This window comes from Esox lucius, chromosome 8 (genome assembly GCF_011004845.1).
Source record: "Esox lucius isolate fEsoLuc1 chromosome 8, fEsoLuc1.pri, whole genome shotgun sequence".
Lineage (NCBI taxonomy): Eukaryota > Metazoa > Chordata > Actinopteri > Esociformes > Esocidae > Esox > Esox lucius.
In genome coordinates this window covers 34,300,478-34,321,410 of record NC_047576.1, presented here as the reverse complement: position 1 = coordinate 34,321,410, position 20,933 = coordinate 34,300,478, and the positions used below count along the sequence as shown (strand labels likewise).

At 40.4% G+C, this 20,933-nt stretch overlaps 1 protein-coding gene across 3 annotated transcripts in view; it reads right to left on the bottom strand.

The window, feature by feature from the left end:
- Positions 1-160: 160 nt before the first annotated feature.
- The window catches only part of c8h1orf112 (chromosome 8 C1orf112 homolog), a 33,747-nt gene continuing 12,974 nt past the window's right edge, over positions 161-20,933 (bottom strand). For all 3 annotated transcript variants that reach the window (XM_010904429.3, XM_010904432.4, XM_010904430.3), the window contains 18 exons: positions 19,864-20,026; positions 19,628-19,712; positions 18,345-18,483; positions 15,678-15,832; positions 15,406-15,554; positions 14,407-14,536; positions 13,982-14,168; positions 13,814-13,896; positions 8,410-8,461; positions 8,081-8,170; positions 7,749-7,934; positions 2,826-2,942; positions 2,645-2,740; positions 2,448-2,561; positions 2,253-2,357; positions 1,524-1,604; positions 696-848; positions 161-432 (listed from right to left, as the gene is read on the bottom strand). In XM_010904429.3, coding sequence (XP_010902731.2) covers positions 214-432; positions 696-848; positions 1,524-1,604; positions 2,253-2,357; positions 2,448-2,561; positions 2,645-2,740; positions 2,826-2,942; positions 7,749-7,934; positions 8,081-8,170; positions 8,410-8,461; positions 13,814-13,896; positions 13,982-14,168; positions 14,407-14,536; positions 15,406-15,554; positions 15,678-15,832; positions 18,345-18,483; positions 19,628-19,712; positions 19,864-20,026 — 2,304 coding nt within the window. In that variant the 3' untranslated portion in view covers positions 161-213. The remainder of the gene's footprint in view (positions 433-695; positions 849-1,523; positions 1,605-2,252; positions 2,358-2,447; positions 2,562-2,644; positions 2,741-2,825; positions 2,943-7,748; positions 7,935-8,080; positions 8,171-8,409; positions 8,462-13,813; positions 13,897-13,981; positions 14,169-14,406; positions 14,537-15,405; positions 15,555-15,677; positions 15,833-18,344; positions 18,484-19,627; positions 19,713-19,863; positions 20,027-20,933) is intronic.

The window sequence follows — 20,933 nt, the reverse complement described above, 5'->3', positions numbered from 1 at the left end:
CAATCATAGCAATACCAACATTAATAAAACATGAACGATGCCTCATATTTATCATTCAGGTTTAATGAACAATTGGTTGTCGTTAAGACCACAGGGTGACAATTATCGCCATAATTCATTATTTACAAAGAGGAAGGGAAAACTGAATGGCACCGATATATAAATGAAATTGTTTTTTTATTTTTAAAAATTATGGCAACAACAGGCAGGTTGCTAGCTATTTGGTGATCTAGATGTGGTAAGTTGGGTTATCACAGCCTGCAGTTCCTGTAGTCTCGATGTCACCCATTGTGGAGGAGTGGGGGCTGTGGTGTCAGCGGTGCTCCCCTCAGCCAGTGTCCGCAGGGCCTTCATGGCACTCTCAGCAGTCTGGAGGTAACGCCTGTACTCCTCCTCAACACTGGTTTCCTGCCGTGCTCTCTTTGGACAGGGCTGGACGAGAGTCGTCGTGAGTCATAGTTAAAAAAAAAAATATATATATATATATACTTAAAGTACTATTCACTATTTTGAATTGATTGGTAAGGGATGTATATCTAAGATAAGCAATTATGTTTACAAATGCAGCCATTATAAGTATTTGAAGCGATGATTCAGGGTTTTGCAATAGCAAACCATAAATCTGCTAAGTTGTCAATCTACAGTTATTGGGAAGCAACTGAAACATGACAGCAGGATTTAGCTTTCTTACTCACCTCTGTGTTGGCTGTGGACCTGTCATCACAAGCAGCGGAATTCTTAGCCAGAGTTTCCTCAGTCTCCAGCCTGTTGTTATGTTGCTCAAGAACAGGCGTCTCCAACCTTACCCTCTGAAGCCGTGTCTCCGGCATTTCCTGTGTGTTAATAGTCTGGAAGAAGAAAAACAAAATGGTCAGTTAGTGGATATAGGAAGTCTACACACCACTGTTAAAATGCCAGGTTCTTGTAATGTAAAAGAATGAGACACAAATCATGTCAGAACTTTTTCCACCTTTAATGTGACCTATAACGTGAACAATTCAATTGAAAAACAAACTGAAATCTTTGAGGGGGAAAAATATATAAAACTCACAATAACCTGGTTGCATAAGTCTGCACACCCTTAAACTAATACTTTGTTGAAGCACCTTTTTTTTATTACAGCACTCAGTCTTTTTGGGTAAGAGTATTAGCTTGGCACATCTAAATCCTGCAATTTTGGAGGGATGTCCAGTTCTTGACCATGGCTTTTGCTCTGAGATGCAACAAAAATGTCAGGAGAATCCTACTAAAACAGCTGAACTATATTCGTGAATAATCAGAGTCACTTTAAATGATGGCAGGTGTGAGGGTGTGCACACCTATTGTAAGGTCTTTATTTTTCCCCCTCAAAGACTTTTCAATTGAATTGTTCACATTATAGGTCACATTAAAAGAGTTCTGACATGATTTCTCTTTGTCTTGTTCTTTTACATCACATAAACCTGGCAGGGGTGTGTAGACTATTTGTACACTGTACCTCCATCTTTTATTATCACTTCATAACATGTGGTGCCATTCATTACCTTGCTGAGGTAATTCACTACTTTGTTTTTTGTCTCTTCTGAGGATAAGCTCTGGGAGATCACCTCCTCATGATTGGTGGCCTGAAACATGACAATTGCAAATTTATACAGGGTACATACTGTACATGCACATTCAAGTCCATATACAAACTGGAAAAAAACCACTACCTCACTAAATCTCACAGACAAATACCCTCATGTAGAAGATAACGTTATTATTTATAAGCAGTTAAGGTACAGAATATAAATAAAATAAAAAACAGAGTAGGTGTGTAGGCACAGGTTTGCCTGGATGTTCTAGAAAAATAAGCAGCTTTATTGCTGATACTTGTTAGATTATTAATAGGCTTAAGAAATATTGCCTTTAAAAATGTATAATCAGTCTCAAAGGTGTCATTCCATGGAGGAGTGAGTGTCGTAACTTGTACTTGATTTACAAATGAGTTAGAACCTCCTCTCACCTTGCTGTCTTTGTGTTGGAAAACTGATTTGATACTTAAGCAATACTGTAAAGTAAAGCTACTCTATTGGCTGATATTATAAATTGAAATTGAACTGACTGTTAATTGTGAAATGCAGGATCAATACAGGATTAAGTATTTCAGTAGTAATTCAGTCTATGCTTTTTATGTTAATTTATCTACATGCATTTCTGCCCATCCAAATTTCTGCAGACCCACCAACACATTACTGACTAAGCCTTTGCTTCAGTATTAAGGTGATGCCCACCTCTGCAAAGTGAGCAAAGGCCTCCAAGGCATGTTGGTGTAGCAGCCAGGACCTCTCAGCCAGCAGGGACCCAAACAGTTCACTCAGCCTCGGTAACACCTGGCTCTATAGAGGACACACACATGGAACACAAAACCGAACGGTAAATTGGAGATTACATTTTTAAAAGCCCCACCATACCCCCTGTCATCATACCTGGCTATCATTAGGGATGAACACCTTGCCAAGAGAGGCTAGGAACTCCAGAGCAGCTAGCATCAGGTCATCAGGACATTTCTGAGAAACCAGAGCTCCCACACACACAAGTGCCTAAAAACAAAACACCCACAATCAAAATCTAGCATCACAGACACTTCATGGGAATAATCAAAGTATGTATATGTGATCTGCACCTGACAGATGACCTGTGTGTCAATGCTCTTCACCAAGATGGCTGACATGGAGAGGAGCAGTCTCAGAGTGCACTGGATGATAGGATGGGTCTGCACCTGAAAGTTAAGTTAACAGTCAAACTTTACTCCCATATACTTGTATGTGTGTGTGTGCGTGTCTATGTCCATGCATGTCCCTCACCTGATTGGGACACATGCGAGCCCAGAGTTCTGAGACAATCCTCTGTGCAGACAACGCAAAACGTGCCTCTGAAGATTCACCTCGCACCACACTCAGCAGGGACAACAGAGCAATGTTCTGGGAAGAGGAGAGAGCAGGGCCTCTAAAAGCAGATAATGGTGCTTCTATATAACACCTATTGAAGAATGGGGTAGAACAATGCAGAAGCAGATAATACTGGAGCCTTAATTTACTTACTAAATACACTGAACAAAATTATAAATGCAACACTTTTGGTTTTGCCCCCATTTATCATGAGTTGAACTTTTTCTAAGTACACAAAAGGCCTATGTCTCAAATATTGTTCACACATCTGTCAAAATCTGTGTTAGTGAGCACTTCTCCTTTGCAGAGATAATCCATCCACCTCACAGGTGTGGCATATCAAGATGCTGATTAGACCGTATGATTACTGAACAGGTGTGCCTTAGGCTGGCAACAATAAAAGGCCACTCTAAAATGTGCGGTTTCATCACACAGCACAATGCCACAGATGTCGCAAGTTTTGAGGGAGCGTGCAATTCAGCTAATTTAAAATGGGGGCAGAAACAAAAGTGTTGCATTTATAATTTTGTTCAGTGTAGTATTTATAGGCACACAGGCGTTTCCACTGTCACTTCAAGTTAAACCCAAACCACCTTGGAAACGAACCTCCCAACAAAAAAGCTAACCGATGCTATCGTGGACTTCACTGTGCTGAACATGAAGCCTTATACAAAACCTTACACAGTACACGAAGATGAAAGTCTTGGAGGCCAAATACACTGTTTTGCAATCTGCCAAAAACAGACAGGCAATAAGTTTTACAACAGACTTGTGGAGCTCGCTGAGAATGGAGTCTTCTACTGTATCACCGTAACTGCCCATTTCATAAATCGGTTTCTGTTTGTGGTCCTGGAATACTATCTACTATCAGTCGTTCAGTGTTTAACTGGCAACACTGCTTGGTTTATAGATTTTTTTTTTTATATAGTTACTTGGATTTCACTTCTCCGTTAGTTCCAACAAGGTCATGCGTCTAATGGCATTCTGAAACAGGGGAACATTACAGTGGCAAAATCTGGGATAGCAGCTACAGTGAGTCTGTTTGAAAACAGATTTTTGCAGGACTGCATAAGCGGAGACGGCCAATAAGTGAGTGAGTGGGTGAGTGTATGAGAGTGATTGACTACCCCTTGTTAAATAGCGTAGTGGTTAGAGAAGCGGACTTGTGAACTATAGATCCAGAGTTCGTATCTCCTCGCAGGCGAAGCGAAGTAAGCATTATGAATTATTCCATATATACGAAAACATGGCTGGCTAAAACCATCAGAATCTACATTATAGTAAGCCTGAAATAAAACAGTTTACGGTTATATTGCAACTGTTTCTGGTAGATCTTCGAAGTACACATCTGTGCATGCGTTTTGGGTCAGGAGAGACAAACACATTTGCTGGCTACAACATACTGTACTTATAGTGAAGCCTTAACTGAAACTGTATACGGTTCTATTGCAACGGTTTCTGACATGGAAAAGTTAATCTTCAATCTCGCTAGAAATTGCTCTATTCTTATGATTATTCCCAGGAAGTTAGTAGATATTAGTAAGCCTATTACTGGCTAATAAGCTGTTAAAACAGCCAGTGGCAAAAGCAACACCGTTCATAGATGCATTTGGTAATACAATCCTCAATGGAACGTAATCAGGGTTGGGTAGGTAACTTTTTAAATGTAATCCCTTACAGTAACATGTTTCCTGTCCACATTTGTAATCAGTAGCGTAACTTTTTGATTACTCAAACTCATTTGTAATCATTAACGTAATCTGAAATGCTTTTAGATTACTTTCATTTTAAGAGGCATAGGAAATAGGAATAGCCTATAACCAACTGAACACCTTTTGCGGGATCAATCAATGTAAGAGTTTACACAGCTGGTCAAAAACAGAAGTAGCATTTTACCTTATGGGTTGTGTAGGCTACAGTGCCATTAGAAATGGGTTTCTAAACCATTGCTTTCTACTTCATTATGATTGGGCTACATCTCTACATTACACGCTAAAGGTCTGTCAGATATTCAGTCATTCCTATTAATCCAATAAACCTTGATCTTCCAGAATCTGACTTTTTATCTGAACATAACGCAAAATCTAATGATGCTTAATCCTGTTCTGTTATTTGTTATTCATTTATTCAAAACATTGTTGAAAAAGAAGTGGCTATTACTCGAAAAGTGTATTGACATTGTTGTATATAAAAATCAAGATATCTGTAGCTTTCCACGCATGAACTAAATCTACAGTAGTCTAATGATTTGTTCAACAACCAAAATGTTGCATAAACCCCAGGCACGCAAATGCATGTTTGCAATCGTGAACACCAACATAGAAATAAGATTTAGCTGCGCAAACGTAACCTGTGATTATTAGGGCCACCAGTGATGGATTTTCAAAATGCAAATTAATTAAATAAACTGTGATTATAAGCCAGCCCTCTTAGCTTAAAGTATATGACGTGTTATGGAAATTTTGAACTAAGGTACATTTGAGAAATGTCTGTCTTTCTATTTGCTGGTATGTAAATCTTTACTTTGATTGGGACACACGTCTGTATAATATCAGAGGATTATTAGGTATTTGGGCCATGTCCTCCTACCTAGACAAAGAAGGGTGTCAGTCCTTTCTGTTCTTTAGGATCGTAGGAGAGAGGGATTTGGTATATGTCTTAGGGGTCATTCTTGATTGGTCACAATGGGTTGTGGGGTTAATCATCTGCCGACCTGGAGGTTGTCTAGATGCTTTAAGTTTCCCTTAAGGGTTGAGAAAGTTAACCACATGAGGGAAGATACCATGTCCCTTGTGTCAAGCCCAGGACATGTGATAGAACAAAGGGCATGTGTTTGATTGACTTGAGACCGATGGGCAACAACTTACCACACCCCTTTTTCTATGTAATAAATATGGATTGTTCATGTATGGAGTTAGAGACACCTCAGACGATTGTGTGTGTGTAAGCGGTTGACGTGTCTCTCATAATAGTCTCTGTGCATAATAGTTAATAAAACGGTTATAATGTACAAAGATAATTTTGTCTCTGTGTCCCTTAGTCCCGAGTGTCGATACATTGGAATTTCCATCACAGACGTCAGCAGCCAATGATAACCAATGAACACAATTTTCAGAGATGCAAAGCAAGCAGAATCACATGGCCAACCTGTATGGACGGAGTTGATGTGGCCGTGTCAAATGCAAATCATCTTTTGGCAGAGTGCTTCTCAACACACCTTTTCTACTTAAATGTCGTGGTAAATTCCATATAATGTTTTATCTTGAAGGCAGCACCATGTTACACCTATCTAACAAATCGATGCCTAATCTATTATTATTAACTATTCCTATAATTTCTTCGGTGCAACTCGTCCTGGCTGTGTTGTTCGGTGCATTTGACAAATAAACCTTGAAACTTGAAAAAAAGATATAACACCAGGTAGGCCTATTGCCTATCATTGTTCTGAGAATTATGCGTCGAGAATATAACTAAAAATGTTATATAACTCGGCTAATATTATTGAAGATATACTCTGTTTTTACCATCCATCCAACCAAAACCGGAGAAATTTAAACTAGCGCTTCCTCTGTCACTAAACTGTTATGTGTGTCCACCTTTGCACGCATAATGATCACACACACACAGACACACAACTGAGGCACGCAATTCATATTTTGGTTCAAATAAAGTTTTTTAACATTAAATAATAAACTCAAACATACGTGTCAATTATTTCGTGCACCTATTATTTTTCAATTGAAGTCATCCAAAAGTAATACATTTTTTGCAAAAGTATCTGTAATCCGATTACAATATTTGTTGGTAACGTAACACATTACAGTTACTGTTTTTTTTGTAACGGATTACTTGTAATCTGTTACTCCCCAACTCTGCATATCTCTTTCTAATTATAATTTTGTTTACTCCCCAACTCTGCGTGTAATGCCGTGGTGTAGTGGGTAAAGACAGTGCCTGTCATGTGGAAGACCTAAGTTCAAATCTATTGAGAGCTACGAAATGTATTAATTATTTCTGGTAGATACCACGATTCTCTCGTCTTTTCACTTGATGAAAAAGTTATTTATCATCACCTTTATTGATATTGATATTGTGTAAATGTCATTCACGAATGAAAGAAAAGTATGTTGTTTTGCCATGAAATGAAATAGCTTTGGCAGACTGGCTCGCAATTGCTCAATTATTATGACTATTCCAGTAAGTAAGTAGATACCACTAAAGCTTATTACTGGCTAATACGCTGTTAAAATGGCCAGTGGCAAACGCCATACATAGACGCTATTTGTGGTGGAGGTAAAAGAAACGTTAGTCAGTTTAACTGTATCAATGTCATTCATGAATGGCCAATTAACTGTTAAAACGGCCAGTGGGAAAAGAGGATTTGCTCAGGATAGAGACCAGAGGCTATACTGACACCCAGCAGATGTGCCGCTCTGCCGTGTAGTTGTTAAAGACACAGCCTTTCACATTGGTGACCCAGGTTCGAATCTCGAGAGGGCAGCACTTTCTATTGCGAGCCGGCTGAACTAGGCCTGCCTGGTTCCTTGTTTTTCTGGCTGTCTTGTCAATACAAACCTAAATACAAATGTCTTTCTTACTATTCTAATCAAACAGTGTGGAGTAGTCCAGATCTCAGTCGATGAAAAACAATCTTATTCTGGGACAGCCCTAAAAGCATGTCCATAATTTAAAAATACCTGTCGGTTGTATAAAACAGTTTCAGCACCATTTAAACCCTGATTACTGTATCACTCAGTGTTCATTTATGGGATTAATTCACATATTTGAAATGGCACTATAACTCCATCAGGACATTTCATTTAAAAGCTTTCTTCTCACCACATTGTCCAGTTGTCCCAGTTTGTACCCTGCCTGTTGCCAGTCCCTCACAATGGTATCAGTCAGGGTGATGATGCCTGCCTCTACACGCTGGCGGGCATCTTGGGACAGGGCTCTGAGAAGGATATGGCGCCACACGGGGAGGTTCTCCCACTGGGCAGGAGGGAAACGCTCAACTAACTCCATCTAACCACACACAAAACAAATGCGTAGCGCACATTAAAAACACAGGCACAAACAAATAGAAATAAAACGACAAACCAGAAGCTCACTTGCGTGTATAAGAGTATGTTACGAGTGCATACACACACAAGCACAGTTGGTTCTCTGACCTGGTGGTTAGGAGTCATGAGGAACACCATGCGTCTCAGCAGCAGACCCAGGTGGGACAGCTGGTAACACTCCCGACTACACCACCTCACCTGAGGAGGGAGAAGCAGAGGGGGTGAGAAGAGGTGAGAGGATTTGTGGAGGAGTTTACATCATGACACATTTATTGGCAGGTGTCTCATTCCCCCCAAGATGCACCTACACCAAATGTCACCTCTTTTAGGTTGTCAGAGAGGACTGGCTGGGTGGACCCCTTTACTATCACAGACTATGAAGAGTGACACAGAGGTGAGAAGTTGTAACCTCTGTGGTAACTCTGGACCCAACTCACCAGGTGAGCAGTGAGATGGACGTGGTGTAGGCACAGCTCAGCCGAACCATATCTGGGGGGGGACAGAGATGCTCAGTGCTGACAACCACACACAAGGTATTAAATTCAGATTAAAATTATCATCATGACTTATGTGAAAAGCACTTTATACCAAGAGGGCTGATGAGGGTGTACCACGTCACAACAGTTAAGTTTTGTTGCATTTTGCTAAAATGAATGACAATACAGCAAAATGTATGACTTCGCAAGCAATCAATATCCACCAACACTATGCTGATGCAAAACGAACGCTGCACCTACTGTAGTACAGATGTCACTCATCTAGGGGCATGCCTTGTTATACTGCAGTATACCGCAGTATGTTACAGTGCCATGCAGCATGGACAAAAATTTAAAAGAAATGGCCACGAGGGGGCATTCTTGATAGATAAAACCATTAAAGTTTTTGATTACTAGGCCCATACAGCAGAAACGATTTGCATAAAGCTAACCAACTACCAAAGAGTGATGAAACAGTCAAGGATATAATTTTTCATAAATTTTTTTCACTAATAATTAATTACTATGATACCTTTGATGAATTACATCGGAAGCTGGATTATCTTTATGGTTCTATGAAATAATCAGCAACATTTCATATAGGCCTATTAAGACAGATTCTGTTTCATATTCTGTGTTATAAATTATATAGGAAAATTACATTTATAGTTACGTTACAATATTCTGAAGAACACTCACCTGTTCAGGTTACAGGTTAGGTTATGGAATGGCATTGTAAATATTCCGCAAGCACAACAAAAGCTTTAATGGGGGCGTCCATCTTGTCTTCCGACTTGGACTTGGAATGCGATCAACTTAGTTTTACTCAGGTGTGACGTCATTCCCAGTTCCGAGGTAAATGGAATGTAGCATCAGACGAACCCAAATCGGGTTGACCGGAGGTTTTCCACAATGCTGAATAAAAGCAGTCGGCACTCATGATTCAGTGAACTCTACAACTGATCACATCAAGCGCTGAAAATGTACCTAAGGAACAGTATGGGAGATACTGCAACTTCCTTGCTGGCGATCAACTCCAAAAGAACAAAAGCCTTGGATACCCAGAAAATAATAAACGCATCCTTCTATGAATAAAACAAACTGGAGCATTTCAGTGTTTGTGCATTGTATTAGTTGGTTAAATGCCAAGTGCTTAGTATTTAAAAGCACATTTGCAACGTAGCACACTGAAGTAATATATATTTTGTTTATTTTTTGCAGCATGATAAGGCTTTTTTTGTTTAACTTAATTTAAATTAATTATATTTACCATTTTATTTTATACATGCTATAGGCAAATGGTTCCCTAAAAATACTGAGCACTTCATTTTGTTGGTAGCCGATATGGCGTGTGTATCGGAAACACTTTAAATGTTGTTCTTGTTTTTAATAAATCAAGTTATAGGCCTTGACTTCATGCAATTTATTTATTTGTTGTTGTTGAAAATGTCTACTTTATGTACAGTCTGTACTCCATATCCTATTATTTTGTTTAATAATTCAAATGTTGTGGAAAAACAGAGTAACAAAAACAAGAGAGTCATTTATAACTCAGACCATTATTTAGAAGAAATGTATTGGCCAATTTGACCTATAGCCAAAATAAACTCCACATGATGTATTGCATAATTTCTGAGCCATAAAACATTCATTCATAATTCTCGTAATGGAATAGATAATATAAGGGTCAATTGGACTGCAGGGTCTTAAAACCGGTTATGCAGTTTAACTGCATTTTCTGTCAATGGTGCAGATTTCTTTTATGAGTCCTTGACTATTAGGCCTAGATGTTTGAGATTGTGAAATCTAATTTTGTTTTCTCTTATAGAAGTGGCAACAGTGGTGGCATTGTATTTTAATAAAGCTTGGCAGCTGGCATCAGCACTCATTAAAGCCATTGATGTCAGCACCTCCATGCATCAAGCTGGCACCCCCTTAGCACCTCCTGTGAACATCATCAAAATACTATAAGTTCGAAACAAAAACAAGACTACTGGATTCATTCTGAAGAATTTACATGTGGTGAACACATTGTATTCCTCAAATTCATTTGTCATTTAAAACAAAGAAATCCAGTAATTAATTCTCTTTTAGACTACTGAATGCTAATGAAGCTAAACCAAACTGATACTGGGGGCCAGAAAGGCCTGGTGGTTCTAGAGTAGCACAAATCCTGTATTTGGTTAAATGTCTAAATAAGTTTTAGTTATTATGTTAGGAACTGTAATGTTAGGCACATTGTAAACATCGTCTGCAACTATCTTCAGAACACTATTTTTGAGAAATAATGAACTAGCTCCCCCATGCTTTGGAATAGTGCAATCAAAGCTTGATGCATGCTAACGCAATCTTATCTTACCGCAGTAAAGAACCTCAGACTGGGGTGAAGATTCTGTATGACAAAATTCCAAAGCACACAGATGGAGAGGATTCAGGACCTGTGAATGTGTCCTGAGAATGTGCTTGATTGTCCTAGCCAAAGACTGGACTTCACCCAACTGAATTTGTGGGGGGACCTGAAGATCGCAGTTCACACTCCCGATCCTATCAGAGTTTGAGAGAAACTTCAAGGAAGAATGGGTCCAGGTGTGTAGAGCTGGCAGAGGCATACCCAAGAACACTCAAATCTGTGATCGTTTCTACAAAGTACTGAATAAAGGTTCTGAATACTTTTGATGAGATATTTTTCCTTTGAAGTTATGGGGCACTGTGTGTAGATTGATGGCAAAAAAGACAGTGGGGAGAACAAGTATTTGATACACCACCAATTTCGCAGGTTTTCCTACTTACAAAGCATGTAGAGGGCTGTAATTTTTATCATAGGTACACCTCAACTGGGAGAGACGGAATCTAAAACAATCCAGAAAATCACATTGTATGATTTATAAATAATTAATTTGAATTTTATTGCATGACATAAGTATTTGATCACCTACAAACCAGCTCTCACAGACCTGTTAGTTTTTCTTTAAGAAGCCATCCTGTTCTCCACTCACTGTCTGTATAAACTGCACCTGTTTGACCACGTTACCTGTATAAAAGACACCTGTCCACACCAAGCGTGCTGCACAAGCCCTGAAAAGTGAAGCCAAAACGTCTCGATCGCCCCCTGGTGAGTGGTCCCAGTATAGGTCATAATCCCCGCCCTCCCCATGTTATTCAATGGGACGCGAGACCAACTAAACAATTAAATTACCCTTCAAATATATTTTTTCCGAAGCTGGTTTCTGTCATTTACTGTAGTTTGTATCACGCTAATGTAAATTCAAGAGTTTGTTTTTAAAATAAGTTTGTTTTTAGTTAGTTATTTAATGCTCTAAAAACGGTGGTGTGACGTCGTGATTCACAGCTGTGATTGACAGCTATCTGAGCCGAGGAGCCACTGAATCTTCGGAGGACTGAGGAGATTGGAACTTTACATTTAATCTCTAAATTTCTATAATTGATATAATTTCACACGGACATAATGGGTTGTTCTGCAGTACATTGTGCTAACCGATCTGGCATTTCCAATCGATCTTTGAATTTTTTTCGGTAAGTTAAATTTATAAGCTATTTAATTAGTAAATAAATGTAATGGGCTAGCTAACGTTAGCTAAAAGACAACAAGCCTCGTTAATAGCCATGTTAATAGCTAGCAGGTGATCGTTAGCTAGAAGTTACCAATTATTTTTGTATTAGGCCTATTCTAAATTAAGGTTAAACATGATGTAAGTTAGGCTATAACATATCGTCTAGGTTTAACAAGCAAAGGTTGTACTGTACTTGGACTTGCGATTGATTACGGTATGCGCATTCTGCGAGGGAGAGTGGGGGCGGGGCACAGAGGTGGGGCCGTTGATTTCGTGGCTTTACGGCTTTACTTCCTTCTCGCTACTGCGCATAACTACTGCGCAGAACTGGTCCCAAGATCGCTATCTGCGCAGACGCAAGTCCAAGATGTCAGCGCCGTATCAGGACACTGGTGACTTCATTTTTCACCAATGGAAAAGAGCGAAAGGGCGTTGTCCATTTTATATACAGTCTATGGTCCACACAATCGAACAGACTCCAACCTCTCCACAATGGCCAAGACCAGAGAGCTGTGTAAGGACATCAGGGATAAAATTGTAGACATGGGATGGGCTACAGGACAATAGGCAAGCAGCTTGGTGAGAAGGCAACAACTGTTGGAGCAATTATTAGAAAACGGAAGTTGTTCAAGATGGCGGTCAATCTCCCTCGGTCTGGGGCTCCATGCAAGATCTCACATCGTGGGGCATCAATGATCATGAGGAAGGTAAGGGATCAGCCCAGAACTACACGGCAGGACCTGGTCAATGATCTGAAGAGACCTGGGACCACAGTCTCAAAGAAAACAATTAGTAACACACTACGCTGTCATGGATTAAAATCCTGCAGCGCACGCAAGGTCCCCCTGCTCAAGCCAGCGCATTTCCAGGCCCGTCTGAAGTTTGCCAATGACCATCTGGATGATCCAGAGGAGGAATGGGAGAAGGTCATGTGGTCTGATGAGACAAAAATAGAGCTTTTTGGTCTAAACTCCACTCGCCGTGTTTGGAGGAAGAAGGATGAGTACAACCCCACGAACATCATCCCAACCGTGAAGCATGGAGGTGCAAACATCATTCTTTGGGGATGCTTTTCTGCAAAGGGGACAGGACGACTGCACCGTATTGAGGGGAGGATGGATGGGGCCATGTATCGCGAGATCTTGGCCAACAACCTCCTTTCCCTCAGTAAGAGCATTGAAGATGGGTCGTGGCTGGGTCTTCCAGCATGACAACGACCCGAAACACACAGCCAGGGCAACTAAGGAGTGGCTCCGTAAGAAGCATCTCAAGGTCCTGGAGTGGTCTAGCCTGAAACCAGAAACCAATAAAAAAATCTTTGGAGGGTGCTGAAAGTCCGTATTGCCCAGTGACAGCCCCGAAACCTGAAGGATCTGGATAAAGTCTGTATGGAGGAGTGGGCCAAAATCCCTGCTGCAGTGTGTGCAAACCTGGTCTAGAACTACAGGAAAAGTATGATCTCTATAATTGCAATCAAAGGTCTCTGTACCAAATATTAAGTTTTGCTTTCTGATGTATCAAATAATTATGTCATGCAATAAAATGCAAATTAATTACTTATAAAAAAAAAATAAAAAATCACACAATGTGATTTTATGGATTTTTGTTTTACATTCCGTCACTCACAGTTGAAGAGTACCTATGACAAAAATGACAGACTTCTACATGCTTTGTAAGTGGGAAAACCTGCAAAATCGGCAGTGTATCAAATACTTGTTCTCCCCACTGTATACTAACATTTCATAGGAACTGAAAACAATATTTTATTGAAACCTTTATTGTGTTGTGCTCACCGTGACATGAAACACCACACGTCTGTAGCTAGTAGGGCCGTCTGGGTATCAGGCTGCAGTAATGCCTCCAATAGACAATGCTCCTGATAGACAGGTAAGGAATTAAGTTTAAAAAATACATTTATATAATAAGATTATCCAATAAAGATTGAGAAATAGGGGCCTCACCAGAAGGGGTAAGTGTTCAGTGGGCAGTGCCGCCACACAGGCACAGAGAGTCACACAGACGTGGTGGTGTAAGGTTACTTTCCCCTGGGCCTGACCCTTTATCATCACCCCCGGCAATAGCACTGGTACCCTCCGCTCCAAAGAGCATCGTCGGAAGCTCTGGAACAAGGCCCGGAAGAGAGGCAGTCTGAAGACAATCAAGCAGAAAAGATTTTAGAAATTATAGGGTGTAGTATTTTCTTTGCAGCATATAGGCACGTGGTCCTTTCAATTGGTGCCCAATTAAGACCTAGACAAACAGGTGAGGAGAGTTACTAACTGCTAATTAGTGAACTAAATCAATAAAAAAGGGAGGAGCAAAAATCGAGACAGCTGTCTAAGGAACAAGTTTGACGCCTGTGCATCCAGAGTTATTCAGTGCCTACCTTGGTGTGTCCTCCGGGAACTGGCTCCCGTCACACCACAGATGCAACGTCTCCTCGGGCTGGGAGGTGATCTGTCCCATGACGCTCACCAACAAGAGGCAATGAGGTAGCTCTGTCTCCGAACTCAACTCTATTTGCATACAAACACAGAGGGGTCACAAAAATGCTAACAACATTCAAGACAAGTTGGGCTAATTAGAACAACACTGTCCATGAAAGCATAAGGCCAGTCGTTTTCAACCAAAGGTACTAGTAACCTGCAGTTTTTTTAACTTGGCCAATCCCGAGAACTCACATAAGACTTTGTTAAAGGCACGTTGAGAACTGCATTAGGCTTTGGAAGACATCCTTGTTTCAGGTAAAAAGCAACATGCTTTACTAAATAACCCATGCATAGGGGTTCATGAAGAACAACAAGCAAAGCCTCCATCTTCAAAATAAATTAAAAAGCAGAGCATCAGGGCTCCGAGATAACACAGCATTGTATGGGACTATCCTTTGTTTTTCAACAGGACAATTACCCAAAACACACCTCCAGGCTGTGTAAGGGCTATCTGACCAAAGAGAATGATGGAGCACTGCATCAGATGATCTGGCCTCCACAATCACCAAACCTCAACCTGACTTAGATGGTTAGGGATGAGTTAGACCGCAGATTGGAGGAAAAGCAGCCAACAAATGCTCAGCATCTGTGAAAACCCCTTGAAAATTGATATAGCACGCTCGAAGACCTAAGCGGTAATCTCATTAAAAAGCATATTGGAGCACAGGTTGTAATGTATGAAATGCCAAAGGGGTCAGAATTAATGCGTTCAGAACGCGATTTTTAAGCACCTGCTAAGCAAGCGCCTACAGCGGTTAAGCAAACGCACCTGTTAAATAAACGTGTGCGCCTGTTTTGTTTAACAATTCTCTAGACCTCCAAGGGAGTCCTAACAACAATGACGCTAGCAGAGACGATAAATAATTTTCCCCTTTGCTAGGTGTAGGTGGACTTACGCTGGCAGGGGTTAAGGACAGCTTCAGCAAAAGATCTGAGCAGGAGCAGCTGGGAGAGCAGGGCATCCATAGGTACCAGAGCAGCTCCATTCAGCTCCTCAAAGAGAGGGGTGGGGAGCAGTGGGGCACACAGGCTAGGTGGAAACTTGCTGCGGGTAAAATAACAAGGGTCACCACAGAGATGGAGTTTATAAGTGCCAGAGTGTGTATGTGTAAATATGCATGAGGTGCATACCATGTAAATTTCCTAATTTTAATATATCAAACTGTACCTTACAATTTGGAGGTAGAGTTGGTGGAAGCGGCTGCAAGACTTCGGAAGAAAAGCTTTAAATTCTTTTATGTAGTGAACTAATGTGTTGGCAAAAAATCTGCACATCTTAGTAGTTTTCTGGAACAACTTGTATTCTGGGCTAGTTGTTGGATGCTGAGGAAAGAAAACACAAAATAGCAGTTCAAAAGAAATCAAGATCTACCAAAGAGCATAATTTCACTCTACTTTCTAGCCTTTATCTCACTCCAGTAACCTCACAATGAGGAAAATAAAGTACATCCAGGAACAGCATGGTAATGTTGCACTACAACTGACTAATTACACACTTTACTGCATTTGATAATAGATGGCAAATCCGCTCAACCTATGTCCCATTCTCCCACAAAGCCTAAATGCCTGCAGTTTAACCAAATGCTGCAAATTATATGAAGTATTTTACAAACAGTAACCAAGCTAATACAGTGGATATAAAAAGTAATCTCACCCCTGTTAAATGCCAGATTTTTGTGATGTAAAAGAATGAGACATAGGTAAATCATGTCAGAACTATTTCCACTTTTAATGTGACCTATAATGTGAACAATTCAATTGAAAAACAAACAGAAATCTTCGAGGGGGAAAAATAAAAACCTTACAAAAACCTGGTTGCATAGGTTTGCACACCCTCTTATAACTGGGGATGTGGCTGTGTTCAGAATTAACCAATCACATACAACCTCATGTTAAACAAAAGTCATTACACACCTGCCATCTCTGATTTATCACAAATAAAGTTCAGCTGTTCTCTAAGGATCTTCCTGACATTTTCTCAATTGCATCTCAGAACAAAAACCATGGTCCGCTGAGAGCTTCCAAATGAGGGATCTCATTTTTGAAAGATATCAGTCAGGAGAAGGGTACAAAAGAATTTCCAAAGCATTAAATATACCATGGAACACAGTGAAGACAGTCATCATCAAGGGGAGAAAATATGGCATAACAGAGACATTACCAAGAACAGGACGTCCCTCCATAATTGCTGAAAAGACGAGAAGAAAACTGGTCAGGGAGGCTTCCAAGAGTCCTACAGCAACATAAAAGGAACTGCAGGAATTTCTGGCATGTACTGGCTATGTGCTACATGTGACAACAATCTCCCGTATACTTCATATGAATGGGCTATGGGGTAGGGTGGCAAGCAGAAGCCTTTTCTTACAAAGAAATCATCCAAGCCCGGCTAAAGTTTGCAAAAACATATGCATGTGGGAAAATGTGTTACGGTCTGATGAACTTTGATGGTGATGTTGAACTTTCTGGCCATAATTCCAAAAGGTATGTCTGACACAAAAACAACACTGCACATCACCCAAAGAACACCATACCCAAAGTGAAGCATGGTGGTGGTAGCATCATGCTTTGGGGCTGTTTTTCTTAAGCGGGAACCGTTATGAACAGTTCCAAATACCACGCAATTTTGGCACAAAACCTTCAGGCGTCCATTAGAAAGCTGAAGATGAAGAGGAAGTTCACCTTTCAGCATGACAACGACCCTAAGCAAACATCCAAATCCACAAAAGCATGCCTTCACACAGAAGAAGATTAACGTTTTGGAATGGCCCAGCCAGAGCCCAGACCTGAATCCAATTGAACATCTGTGGGGTGATCTGAAGAGGGCTGTGTACAGGAGATGTCTTCGCAATCTGACAGATTTGGAGAGCTTTTGCAAAGATGATTGGGCAAATATTGCCACGTCAAGATGTGCCATGCTAATAGACTCCTACCCAAAAAGACTGAGTGCTGTAATAAAATCAAAAGGTGCTTCAACAAAGTATTAATTTAAGGGTGTGCACAATTTTTCCCTCTCAAAGATTTCAGTTTTTTTTTTTTTTTCAATTGAACTGTTCACGTTATAGGCCACATTAAGGTGGAAACATTTCTGACATGATTTATCTTTGTTAAAAAAAAATTACATCACAAGAACCTGGCATTTTAACAGGGTTGTGTTGACTTACATCCACTGTATATTTCCTTCATTGGAAAGATTCCATTATCAGGGTTCACACTAAGTCAATTGTCAAATTCCCTGACTTTCACTGACTAAAAGGCTGAATATCCATTACCCACGACCCTGTGTGGTCCGATCCAACAGATGAGCTACTGTGGCTCAAATTGCAGTGTGATGTTTTGGGCAATGTTCGGCTGGGAAACCTTGGGTCCTGCCATTCATGTAGATGTAACTTTGACACATAACACCTACCTAAGCATTGTTGCAGACCATTTGCACCCTTTCATTGCTGTGATCTATATTATTTGTTTGAGCTTGTAGTTAATCCTTTGCTGCCTTCTTCACGAGTGACTCGTGCAATACTTTTTGTGTTTTATTGAAAAACACCAGACAGCCACGGGTTACATTGCTCAACTCTTGACTTGCCAACAGCATAATCAAAAAGCTGCAAGGTAGTTATTTGTGCGTGCGCCAGATTACAAAACAACTGGAGGATGTCGAGTTTATAATGCGATTATTATTTTTCAACAGTCAGATTGGGACAGTGACTTGTTAGTTTTATTAGTCCTGACTTGACTTTTTACTGGCCCGTGGCCATCATTATTCTTGAGCCCTGAAGAGGGAGTGGTACACTTGTTTTTATTCATATTAATAACACCTATAACATCTATCATTATGTACCTTTAACCCTGCCTGTGTGATCGGCTCAGCCAACTCCATGCAGCTTTGGAAAGAGGCCAGCAAGTCTCCACACAGACCTGAAGTGATGTCACCATGACGAAGCCGCTCCTCAACAAGTGATGCATACTTCACACTCTGCCTGATCAAATCAAATCAGCCATTACTAAAAACAATAGACACATGACATTAAGCCAGAGGAAACTATACACACGCACGCACGCATGCACGGATGGGACAATAGACAATTTTTGTGCTAATCGCGATGGAAAATACTCACAATAAGTAAATCGTGGAGAAATTCTGTAATCGGGATAATCGTAAATCGGGATAATCCTCACATAAGTGACTAGAAAAGGTTCTGCAAGTCGCTGAAGTTTCCCTGACTGCATGTTTTATTTTACAAGTGGAGCGCACATCTCATCTCACGTTGTACTACGGCATTAAATATCCTTTGCAATGTATGGTCAATGAAGCCAAATGACTCTGCTAGCGTAAATAGAAGAATATTATCAGTTAAAATAAAAATCTAAATTAAATTCTTAAATGCCATTATGAGTTTCAATTGTAATGATATAAAGAATAAACCAGTTTTCCAATTCCTTTACAACCGTACTAGTCTAACCAAAAAAGCTCCACTTCCTGCTATAATGCAAATACCTGTCCATTCCATTACCACGGAAAATAAGCAGTTGAAACTATGTTGAGCTCAAACAGACCAATGATATTTATCCTAGAAGACATGCAACTACGAGAGATGCATGTAGGAAAATCCTGTTAAACTGCAAATGGTAGAAAAATATTAATAGGATATACATTATTATTCATAAATCTACTTCTAATTATAATTTTGTTTATATTGTAGGCTAATTGTTAACGCTTTCCTACTGAAAATGACAATCGAAGACAAACAGACAGACAATCCCACACACGCTCCATTTTAAATCATAATGATAACAAATCAACCAAATGGCCCTGATCAAATGTTTGCATACCCTTGAATGTTTGGCCTTACATTAGTTACAGACACACAAGCTGACACACACAGGTTAAAATGGCAATTAAAGGTTAACTTCCCACACCTGTGGCTTTTTAAATTGCAATTAGTGTCGGTATATAAATAGTCAATGAGTTTCTCAGCTCTCACATGGATGCACTGATCAGGCTAGACAAGAAATAAAAGACGTGTTTTGTCTGCTGACTCATGTTTTCTTTACAAATGGTACATATATTACAGATTCTCCAAGGGTATGCAAACTTTTGAGCACAAGCGTATATATACTTACTTAATGATGAACTTCCAGGTGTTGGCATGCAGTGCGATGTCAAGGTTTGAGATCACAGAGCAAAAATCCAGGAGACTATGTATCACTAGGGGAAAATTACAACCATGACAATCATTAGGACAACCTTTTAACATTTCACTGTAAAGTCTATATGATATATGTTAAAAGGAGTTCAGTATAGTACACAACTGTCATCGTTCTCTTCTAAAAATAATTACATAAATAAAAACACAGACCTGATACAATGTCAGAGATGTCATCCTCTGATGCAGTGTTGTCCAAGGAGATCCTGTCTATTAGTTCCATGAGGCCTTTCTGTAGTGAGTAGGCTTCTTTAAACAGGCCCTGTAGCAAGTCACCAACTAGGGACAGTCGCCCACAATACACCACCTCACTCTCCTGGGGGAAACATTGTGAAAGTCAAACGTAATCAGTCAGTGTATTTATGATGACTATACCCACTTATAAATATACATACACACACATATGTCAGCCATAACATTATGACCACTGACAGATGAAGTATATAATACTGATAATCTTGTTATCATGGCACCTGTCAGTGGATGGGATATATTAGGCAGCAAGTGAACATTCTGTCCTCAAAGTTGATGTGTAAGAAGCAGGAAAAATGGGCAAGCATAAAGGATCTGAGCAACTTTGACAAGGGCCAAATTGTGATAGCTAGATGAGTCAGAGCAGCTCAACAACAGCAGCCCTTGTGGGATGTTCCCGGTCTGCAGTAGTCAGGACCTATCAAAAGTGCTCCAAGGAAGGAAAAGCGGTGAACCGGCAACAGGGTTCACTGATGCACATGGGGACTGAAGGCTGGCCCGGGTGGTCCGATCAAACAGACATGCTACTGTAGCTCAAATTGCAGAAAAGTTCATGCTGGTACTGATGTTCTGCTGGGAAACCTTGGGTCCTACCATTCATGTGGATGTTACTTTGACACGTACCACCTACCTCAGCATTGTTGCAGACCATGTGTACCCTTACCTGGCAACTGTATTCCCTGATGGCATTGGCCTCTTTCAACAAGGTAAAAGTGCCCTGCCACAAAGCAGAAATGGTTGAGGAATGGTTTGAGGAACAACAGCAAGCTCAAGGTGTTGACTTGGCCTCTAAATTCCTCATATCTCAATCCAATCGAGCATCTGTGGGATGTGCTGGACAAACAGGTCCGATCCATGGAGGCCCCACCTCGCAACTTACAGGACTTCAAGGATCTGCTGCTAACGTCTTGGTGCCAGATACCACAGCACACTTTCAGAGGCCTAGTGGAGTCCATGCCTCGACGGGTCAG